The sequence below is a fragment of the Canis lupus genome, chromosome 19 (assembly GCF_048164855.1).
Source record: "Canis lupus baileyi chromosome 19, mCanLup2.hap1, whole genome shotgun sequence".
Classification (NCBI taxonomy): domain Eukaryota; kingdom Metazoa; phylum Chordata; class Mammalia; order Carnivora; family Canidae; genus Canis; species Canis lupus.
Genome location: NC_132856.1, coordinates 34,695,783 through 34,706,495, shown reverse-complemented (window position 1 = coordinate 34,706,495; position 10,713 = coordinate 34,695,783). Strand labels below are relative to the sequence as shown.

The 10,713-nt window shown below is 38.3% G+C and overlaps 1 protein-coding gene across 3 annotated transcripts in view; it reads right to left on the bottom strand.

Moving 5' to 3' along the window:
- Positions 1 to 998: 998 nt before the first annotated feature.
- Positions 999 to 10,713, bottom strand: part of DNAH12 (dynein axonemal heavy chain 12) — a 203,784-nt gene continuing 194,069 nt past the window's right edge. For 2 of the 3 annotated variants that reach the window (XM_072785758.1, XM_072785759.1), the window contains 6 exons: positions 9,985 to 10,088; positions 8,711 to 8,915; positions 4,961 to 5,098; positions 4,425 to 4,516; positions 2,490 to 2,557; positions 999 to 1,279 (listed from right to left, as the gene is read on the bottom strand). In XM_072785758.1, coding sequence (XP_072641859.1) covers positions 1,089 to 1,279; positions 2,490 to 2,557; positions 4,425 to 4,516; positions 4,961 to 5,098; positions 8,711 to 8,915; positions 9,985 to 10,088 — 798 coding nt within the window. In that variant the 3' untranslated portion in view covers positions 999 to 1,088. Of the gene's footprint in view, positions 1,280 to 2,489; positions 2,558 to 4,378; positions 4,517 to 4,960; positions 5,099 to 8,710; positions 8,916 to 9,984; positions 10,089 to 10,713 lie in introns of all 3 variants that reach the window. The other variant, XR_012011905.1, reaches the window with a different exon arrangement.

The window sequence follows — 10,713 nt, the reverse complement described above, 5'->3', positions numbered from 1 at the left end:
TTCTGTAGGTTACAGAGCTGCGGCCTCAAGTATCCTGAGAATCTCAAGGAAGAAATTAATTTCACACAAGATAATAAAATTTCAACTATAGTTTTGTTTCATTGAAATGTTTTAGAATTGTTCATCTATACTAATATTATGAATATATGCTAAATAATAAGACTATTAACTATTAAAATAAGAGACGCTTGGCATTTCCAATTAAACAGGAAATCAATGGGTATGTAGGCCTGCCCCCAGCCATCTTTTTTTTAAAAAAATATTTTATTTATTTATTCATGAGAGACACACAGAGAGAGGCAGAGACATACATAGGTGGAGGGAGAAGCAGGCTCTTCATAGGGAGCCCAATGTGGGACGCGATCCCAGGACCCCAGGATCACAACCTGAGCCAAAGGCAGACGCTCAACCACTGAGCCACCCAGGTGCTCCTGCCCCCAGCCATCTTATTGCTTTTGCACAGAAACTGTACTATCTGAGTTTCCCCTCCCTTGACACAGGGGTCCTGTGAGAAGTGGAGCTAATGCTGTAAAAGTGTGATGTGAGAGGTTTGTTTCTGGAGTTGTTCTGATATTTTCCTTATTTAGAATCACCTCTGGTAGGTGAGTGCAAAGTCAACTATAACTGAAACTAAGAAATGACTTAACACTTGGGAAAACAAGGTATTTTCTGATATAAGTTTTATCTGGTAAGTTTCCCAAAATCTGTTTTTCACCTATTATCAAATAAATGAAAGTTCCAAAGGTTTTTCATATTCTTTGAAGAAACATTTCTTTTCATGTTTTCTAGAAGGGCTATATTCTAGTCAAGAGTGGTGCATCAGGAATGGTGGACTATTTAAAAGAAAGACACATGGGGTGCCTGGGTGGCTCAGTCGCTTAGGTATCCAACTCTATCTTAGCTTAGGGCTTGATCTCAGGGTTGTGAGTTCAAGTGTTATATTGTACTCCACATTGGGCATAGAGTCTCTTAAAAAAAAAAAAGTGACACAAAGATACTTGGTTTTATAATACATATATTTTGAAGTAAGTGAAGACAACACAGAATTTTTTTGAAATGTCTTTCAGATTTTTTCTTGTTTGTCCAATTTAGTTATCCAACTGACAAAGTAAGGCAACCCCACGCTTGATCCAATGTTGAGTGGGTTGGTCCGTCTTTAACATCATTGCAATGACAAAGTTAGTAGAATGTCCTGTGGTGGAAAGAGTTCCTTTACGTTCACTTGTCTTGTAGAGGGGACAGACATAGGCATTTGACTTCACAATCTCAGACTTTTTGGCTTAGAAAAGAAAGAAATACAAACAGCCACTGTGACTAAAGGAATAACTATTTTAGTACTGAATCTAAGATCATGATTATAATATTTGAACATTTCAATGTTGTTATTGTAGTTTACAGTTGGTATATAATTATGGCTGTGAAACAAATGATTTCATATGATGCACGATTCTTGGTCTAGAGCATAGAAATCAATAAAGTATCTTTATCACTGTTAGAGAGTCCTGAAGGTGTGAAAACATTCAAAAGGATCTGGGAGAGAAGGAGAGGAGAAGGTAGGGAAGAAAGAGTAAAGAAGAAAGAATAAAACAGCACAGAAATGAGGCAGAGATAAAAAGAGAAGACACTGATGCTTAGGGCCTGAATACAAGAAACGCATAAATCAGAAGAAGCAGAAGTCACTATTTGCTTTCAGCAGCTTATTACTAGGAAAAACACACTAACTCTCACCTACTCACAGAAAGAACCTACATATTATCCTTCAAAGACCCGATATGAGATATTAGAAGTCTATCTAAACTAAAGCTATATTTCTCATAATTATAATTGAAGTGTGTTAATAATGAAAATACTTAATGGATTAGGTGGTGATTGTGGGTAATTTGGAAATGTTTCCATCAGTAGTTATTGGAAAACAAAAACACTAGAGAAGAAAGAAAAAACAAAAGAATGAGCCTCATTTGTTTAGACTCGTGGAAAAATGATGGTAGCAGAAGAAGGGAAGGAGTAAGTAGCTTTCCCAGGAGGAGAGAGTTGGCCTCCACTCCCTGTGATTTGCAATATCTGTGCTTTGGGGCACCTGGCTGGCTCTTGGGTCTAAGAGTTTCCTGTAGCCAGAAGACTCTAGCCACTAACTGGAGATGGTGTCAAGCCTATGTGTATTTCTGAGAGGTGTGCAAAGGCATTTCAGAATCAAAATGTTGACAGGAAGCCCTGGACTCTGGGAAAGTATAAGTGTGTGGGAGGGGCAGAGAAGATGTTGCATCCCATGGGATAAGAGGAAAAAGAGGCAGAATGATATTCCCAGAATAATAATATGAATGCAACATGAAACAAGGGAACAATATATTTCCAATGTAAACATTAAGTCGCTGTTTAATTGAACAAAGTCTTAATAGGTTTGAACAGAGACTTAATTGGGGGAGCCATTAAAAATCTCTACCATTACCCTCCCTAAAACTCATAGGAAATTTTGTTAGAGATATACTTACTTGGTTTTATCCATATGATGGGCATCAGGTCAAATAGAAGTTTGGGATGTTGTTCAGCAAGCAATCCACTGTGAGGAGAAATTGACATGTTTATTAGAAATAAAATGAAATATACTTCTAGAAATTGCTACTTAGATACTGGCTTTTAATACAAGAGGACCAGAATATGCAGAGAAAGAAATATAAAACAAAACATAACAAAGCCAAGGAAACGGCAATGAATAATTGAAAGAAACAGAAGACAATTATGGCAAGGCAATGTGTGCAAACAGTAGACAAATATAAATTCCTGTCACTATTTATTTATTTATTTGAGAGAGAGAGAGAACATGTTCATGAGCAAGGGGAGGGAAGGGGTAAAGGGAGAAGCAGACTCTCCACTGAGAGACTCTCCACTGATGCGGAGCTTGATCCCAGGATCCTGGGATCATGACCTGAGCTGAAGGCAGCTGCTTAACCAACTGAGCCACCGAGGTACCCCTGTCACTTTTTAAGTACCATCCATGAGGGCGACGCTATCCTATCACACTTGGTCCTCACTGTAACATTGTCCCCATTCCTGTTCCATGGATGAAGAGTGGAGGCTCAGAGAGGTTGAGTAGTTTTCACAGTAACACAACCCTTAAGTGCCAGAGTCAGGATTCAACTGTATATTTGCCTGTCTAGAAAATGTGGTTTCTTTTCCCTACGCTATGTTATTTGTTTATTAGTTGGAAAAAAGGAGGGAGGGAGGGAGGGAGGAAGAAGGAAGGAAAAGATGAATGAATAGATATATAAGAACAGGTAAGTTAAGACAAATGTCATTTTTTTTTAAGATTTTGTTTTTTATTATTTATTTATTCATGAGAGACAGAGAGAGAGAAAGGCAGAGTCACAGGCAGAGGGAGAAGCAGGCTCCATGCAGGGAGCCTGACATGGGACTTGATCCCAGGTCTCCAGGATCACGCCCTGGGCCAAAGGTAGCGCTAAACTGTTGAGCCACCCGGGCTGCCCCAACAAATGTCATCAGATTGAAGAAGAGAGAAAAAAATAACCACAGGAACTAGGTGCAGCTAAATCTCCTCTTAGCCCTGTCTTGGAATGATCTCTGTACAGCCTCCTTCATGCTCCCCTCAAGTGATTCTCTGGGCCTCAGCCTTTAATCGTCCCTTGAGAGCAAAGCCTGACCCTGGAAATAGAGGATTGTGCTTATTAATGGAATGATAAAGAGCAGGGTTCCAAGCAAAATAATCTCTCTCCTTCCCTCTTAACCTTAAATATTTTTTTAAAGATCTATTATTTTAGAGAGAGAGAGCAGGAGTGGGATGGGTAGAGGGAGAGAGAGAGAATCTTCAGTAGACTCCCTGCTGAGCACAGAGCCCAGCAGGGCCCAATCCCACCACCCTGAGATCAAGACCTAAGCCCAAACCAAGAGTCCTCTGTAACTGACTGTGCCACCCAGGTACTCCACCCCTCCGTATTTTAAACAAGTACAGCAATGCTCAGTTTCCTAAGCTGGAAATTCAGTATTTATTTTAAATATTTATTCATTATGTCATTGAACTATAAGAAAAAGTTTTCCATTCACCAACAGAAATGGGAAGTTTACTAAAACCGTAAAATGTTTAAAAGTGAGGCACTCCTGCATGTTACAAAACAGAAGGTAAGAGTCCTAAAACTCTTAAATAATGTCAACTAACTTTTCTATTAGTCAGACCACTGAAAAATATTAGCTAAAAATTCTTTAGGACCTTAAAAAACTCACTTATCAATTGCCCTAGCCTGAGTAATGATTTATGGCAAGAATTCTGATATTTTTTACTGTTTGCCATATTCCCTAGGAGAGGCCTTCTGTTGGGGTGGACTGGGCGGGAGGGGCAGGGGGAGCGGCAGCAGACAGAGTGCTTTACCCATTTGGCTACAACGAAAGAAGCCTCCACAGTCTCAAGCCCTGACCTGGTTCTGTCCCAACGCGCTCCATCAAGGTATAATCCGTGGATGTACACGCCGTCTTCTGGAGCAGTCTCGGATGTATCAGCAGGGATGACCTGAAAGGAGAGGCACACACTAGTAACAGTCTATTCCCCAGACAACTTCATCATGTAAGGAAAACATTTGCTCCATTTTCAGAATGTGTTCAGGGAAACTCCATTATATCATAACTTGCAGAACCATAAATTTGTCAATAAAAGTGTAAATGTAAAAATGTATAATACAGTTCTTTTTGAAGCATTTTATCAAGTTTTACTGTACCTCGTATTAATTTATGTGACAACAGAAGAGTGGCATTAGACTGAGTGGAAAATTGAAACATATAAAAGTCCTATCAGACACAGAAAGAGAAATACTATATACTTTCACGAAACACAAAGAATGGAGAGAAGTCAAATAGTTTATAATGGACCATAAAGACAGGAACTCTGCATATTTTCCTTGCTTAAATACATGATTTTGATAAAATGACATAGTATGGAGTTTGGGGGTTACTGTACCTCAAATTCATATCCTAGTATATCAATAGGGATAGTGTATTTTCTGGCATAATTCTGCATAGCTCCAGTTAGGAAGGCTTGGGTGAAAAAGAATCCTGAGAGCCAAAACACATTAGGTTTTCCTGAATTATGCCAGTCCTGTAAAGGGCAAAAAAAAAAAAAAATCCATTATTTTTATTTCCCAACTCACACAGCATCACCTCATATGCAGTTCCTGATTCTGGTTTTTGTGCTGCCCACACTTTCCATCACAGGATTCCCTTCCCTGACACAAAGCACATAACCTATCTTGGCCTTCTACCTCTTTTCCCTTATAGTTGCTTTCCTTGGAAAATTCAAACTAATTTTAACATTAACCTGAATAAAACAAAGTTAGAAAGATTCACATCTTCTGCAAAGAGCCAAAGGTAAATTATTTGGAGATTATATTACTTAATCCCACTCAAAAGCAACCACCTTTAGACATCTTACACATCATATCACAGAGCCCTCATGTGTTGAATGAATTAAATTCAATTCACATTACTTGAATGAACAGATGAATCAATAAAATGAACTTTGTCTCTGAGTGGTGCACTGTGGGAAGAAGCCAGCTTTGCTTCCTGGGTGGAAGAGAACAGACTGGTGCTAGAGATGTTGCAACAGCACGAATTATCAAATCAAGAAGAGTTGGAAGGGCACCAGGGTGGCTCAGCAGGTTAAGTATCTGACTCCTGAATTCCGCTCAGATCATGATATCAGGGTTGTAAGATCCAGCCAGGCATTGGGGAGACCTCCTGCTCAGTGGGGCATCTGCTTGAGATTCTTTCCTTCTACAAGACTCCCTCCCATGCTCTCAATAAATAAATAAATAAATCTTAAAATCTCAATCTCAAATAAATAAATCTTAAAAATAAAAAATAGATAAAGAAGAGGTAGAGAAAGAGATGGAGCTTGACAAGGACTCAAGCCATACAGAACCAGCACCATGCCCAAGAAAACTCTGAGAACCCAGAAGGCAAGTGTATAGGAAATTCCCTGGCTCATTCCAGAGCTTCCTTAGCCAAGAATGTCACGAGTGTCTGGGTCAGCTACTTGTATAGAGTTTCTGAATGAGCTACCATTTACTGGGTATATAGTGTGTGCCAGGCACTGTGCTAAGCACTTTACATGCATCACCTCATTTAGTCCACAAAATAACTCATGAGTTATTCCTCCCATTTTACAGATGAGGAAACTGGTGTGCATAAAGATGAATAACATCTTGCTCAAAGTCACATAGACACTAAGTGTTAGATCCAGGATTTAATCTGAGAGTAGAGCCAGTGTGTAGAAAGCTTAAAAAAAAAAAAAGCACAGGAAGGAGAAAGGGAAGGTAAATAGGATAAATGGTGAGAGAGAAAAGAGGAAAAGAAAGAAAACTCCAGATGACTCATCTGCTTCATTTGTTCACTCTAAAAAGCATTGGAAGGTGAGGTCCAAAGTCCAGGAGAAAGAAAGGCGAGGGGAAAACTATACAGCTTCTTTAAGGGTAAGGGGACAATGCAGGAGAGATCCATTCAGAGGAAGGTGTGTGGAGAAGGATGATAAAAGTGCTCCATAATGAGTAAAATCTTTCTTATTCATTTGAATAGAATGATTCCAAGGGGAAATTCAAATTTCAGAAAGTAGGGAGTTCGGTGTGAACTTAACAACAAAAGGAATTTGTCCTGGAGACTCTCCTGACAGATACCATGCCAGGACCCCTGTAAATGACCAAGGTAATAATTCTTCAAGGCCCTTTAGGAATGAAGCAGTATACAGGAAATGTAAGGAGCGCCAATAAAAGTTTCAGAAAAGCTTGGGAAGTGAAGTGTAAAAAAAAAAGAAGAAGAAGAAGAAGATTATGGCATGGGGGAGGATGTGATTAACCATAGCTCACATGCTTTTGATAAAGTGGGGAAAGAGGCTGGTATACACAGGAGGAACTCAGAAGACATTGTAGATGTGGCTAGGATTTGCCCAGGTATGCTCAGCTTCATGAATTGCATCAGCAAAGATTAAAAGAACACAACATTAATTCTGAGAAACACACTCTCATATTCACTATTGTTAGGAATACAATTAAGTAATTTTTCTGAATTCTTACCACATACCATGGACTGTTGCCCTATGAGGAAATTGGCCATTTTATGGATGAGAAAACTGTTAAGTGGCAACTCTTCTACAGCCTGAACACTGAAAACCCCATTCTAGATAGTTTTGTTTGTTAAATTAAAACCTACACAAAAATCTCCTATAAATTAATTTTTCAGAAACAGCCCAGAAGAAAAATGGGCCAAGGAGATAAAGAAGCAATTCACAGAAGGAATACAAATAGCAAGCAAACATACCAGAAGAAGCATAAGGTTGGTATTTAAAAAAAAAATGGAGCACCTGGGTAGCTCAGTCAGTTAAGCATCTGACTCTTGATTTTAGCTCAGATCATGATCTCAGGGTCATGGGATCAAGCTCTGAGTTGGGCTCTGTGCTCAGTATGGAGTCTGCTTGAGATTCTCTCCCTCAGCATACACACACACACACACACACACACACATTCTCTCTCTCTCTCTCTCAAAAAAAAAACAGATTGAAAGAATAAGATATGGTTGAACTATCAGATTGGTAAAAATTAAAAAGGGGCAAATGAGAAAGCTTCTCTCTCCCTATCTTTATAAGCACTGGCTATTTTATGGCTAGCTTCCACATGAAAATAAAGCTCTTGTGTACTAGGAAGGCAACTGAACACAGAAAGGTCATATACCTGATGTGAATTTCCAGGAAGTATTTTAGGGACCCTCCCCACCTCTTACCCCACATAATTATTAACCATACAGTGGGGTCAAGCAGAGTCCCTGGGGAGGAAAAACAGTGCCCTGAAGATCCTTTATGTGTGTGTTTTGGGATGGGGTGGGGATGGGGTGGAGATTTCAAAGCATTTTTCCCTGGTTTTATGAGATATGGTATAAGAAGCAACTGATTTTAAGACAATGGTCAATTATTGGTAAATCCAAATCTTGGGTTCTCTTTGTGATTTACCACCAGTATTAAAATCACAAGACCAAGTATGCAGACTCAGAGAGCCACAAACCTAGAATCTTAAAAAATGTCACATATTACTTGGACTTCAGCAAAGTAAAATTTTAACTTTCTACTCAGTACTTTGAAATGTATGTTGTTTTCAATATTTATTTATTTATTTATTTATTATTTATTTATTTATTTATTTATTAAAGATTTTATTTATTTATTCATGAGACACACACACAGAGAGAGAGAGGCAGAGACATAGGCAGAGGGAGAAGCAGGCTCCATGCAGGGAGCCTGATGTGGGACTCGATCTCTAGGACTCCAGGATCACGCCCTGAGCCGAAGGCAGGCACTAAACCGCTGAGCCCCCCTCTTTTATTTCTTTTAAAGATTTTATTTATTTGAGAGAAAGAGAATGCAAGCAAGGGGAATCACAGAGGGAGAAGGAGAAGCAGACTCCCTGCTAAGCAGGGAGCTTGATGTGGGACTCGATCCCAGGACCCTGAGATCATGACCTGAGCCAAAGGCACATGCTGAACCAACTGAGAAACCCAAGTGCCCCTATTTTCAATATTCAAAATTTTGGCTAGATTACCATAAAACTGCTAACCACATCGCTCAACTCAGAGACATTCAAGTGATCAGAGCGTTTCTAATCTCTCTCCAGTCAACCAAAAAAAATAAAATTATGTATATATATAAATAGAATATATAATCTTTTACCTGTAAAAAGTTCAACCGGGCTAGAAAATCTGTGATATAACTTGCTAGGGGCTTAAGGCTTGGGTAGGATCGTGTGGCCCATATTTCTGGAACCTTTCCAACAAGCAAACTGCCAGAGAGTGCCTCCAGTGCAGAATCCATTACAACCACACCCTTGATAGCTTTTCCAAGGTCCTGTAGAGTGTTGCGTATTGTTTTAATTAAACTGCAAGGAAAGGAATTATGTCATCAATGTACATATGAGGGTATATATCAATACACTATGTTTTCAGAGAAGAAATAGCAGAAATCTCATTCACAGCTTTATGAGAGTGTCTCCCCAAATAGAGCCACCTCCCACTTGAATGAAAGGTACTTTTAGGTGATACATTTTTCATTTTAATCATTATGTAATATAGAAAATAATTCAACAAAAATATTGAAATTGTTGCTTTCTGAGTATTAGGGCTTCAGACTAGGCTAATTTAAGCAGGGAATCATTTAGGAAAAATATCAGGTAAATATGTTATGGGTGTTATGCAAATATGGAAAAAAGTTATAAAAAGGTGTAATGCAAAGGCTGAGACTTGTGGAATAATGCATTAAAGCATAAAGTGTATATTCATTGATACACTTGCATACTTTGTTTCCCATGTAGGCTCAAACTGCTAAGAAAACCACAAATAGACCTGAGCTGAGGGTTTTAGACTAGAAGCTTAAGCAACTGAGAGACAGTATGCTATTATATATAGATATATATGGCCTTTGTATAAAAAATACTGAATTAAGGCATCATAGTGTTTTTAAATGTTTTATTTTTATGTGTTAACAAGACTAGAAACCCAAATAAACTTGAAAACACCTTAGAAAATTCATAACTAAAATAATTTCTCCATTCCTTAAGCCAATATGGAATTGTAGAAAATTCAATAAAAACATTCAGAGCAAATAATTTTTCGCTCTCATGGGGTATTTAATTAATCTAGGTTGGACTCAGGAAGACAAGGGAAGTGTGTATGTGTCAAGACTTGTCATCAGCTCATTTGGTTTTTAGTTCCTGAGGAGAATAGTGACAGATGAGTGAGAATTATGATTAATGAATATTTTCACCAGTAAAATCAGATCTCATTTCCATCATCATCATTTATACCATTTTAAAGAGTAGGGGTAGATCCTAAGAAAATGGCAGGTTTTGATCATTTTTCTTAAAATTTTAATTTAATACCAGTGTGTCTTTTTTTTTAAATCAACTTTGGTTGGTTGTTTTCTGAACCACTGGGGAGATAGATCCTTACTTGTTAAATCTTTCCATTTCTTGTACTAACACGGTATTCATGCTCTCTTCATATCTCACAGGAAACTTCAGTAATGCTTTTTCAATGTCAAAATCATTTGGTAGCTAAGAGAATAGATTTTGAAGAACACATGTTACTCTCAGAACGAAGAATTCGTTTCATTCAGCTACCACATCACTAATAGCTAACACTGGGCAATTACTACAGACTAGGCATTGTGTTAATACCTTTCCATACATCATCTCACTTAATCCTTTCCATGCACTCTCAGGAAGCTACTGTCATCTCCATTTTACAGATGAGGTTATTCAAGTACAGTGGACCTTTGAGCAATGCAGGGGTTTGGGTGCCAACCCCCCTCTGCGTAGTCAAAAATACATGTATAACTTCGATCCTCCAAAACCTTAACTACTAATAACCTACTATTGACCAGAAACCTTGCCAATAACATCAACAGTCAACTAACACATACTTTGTATGTCACATGTACAATATACTGTAAACTTACAATAAAGTAAGCTAGATAAAAGAAAATGCTATTAAGAAAATCTTAAGGAAGAGAAGATACATTTACAGTACTGTGCTATATTTATCAAAAAATTCATATGTAAGTGGATCTGTGCAGTTCATAATTTTTTTTTAAAGATTTCATTTATTTACTCATAGAGACACAGAGAGAGAATGAGAGGCCAAGACACAGGCAGAGGGAGAAGCAGGCTCCACCCAGAA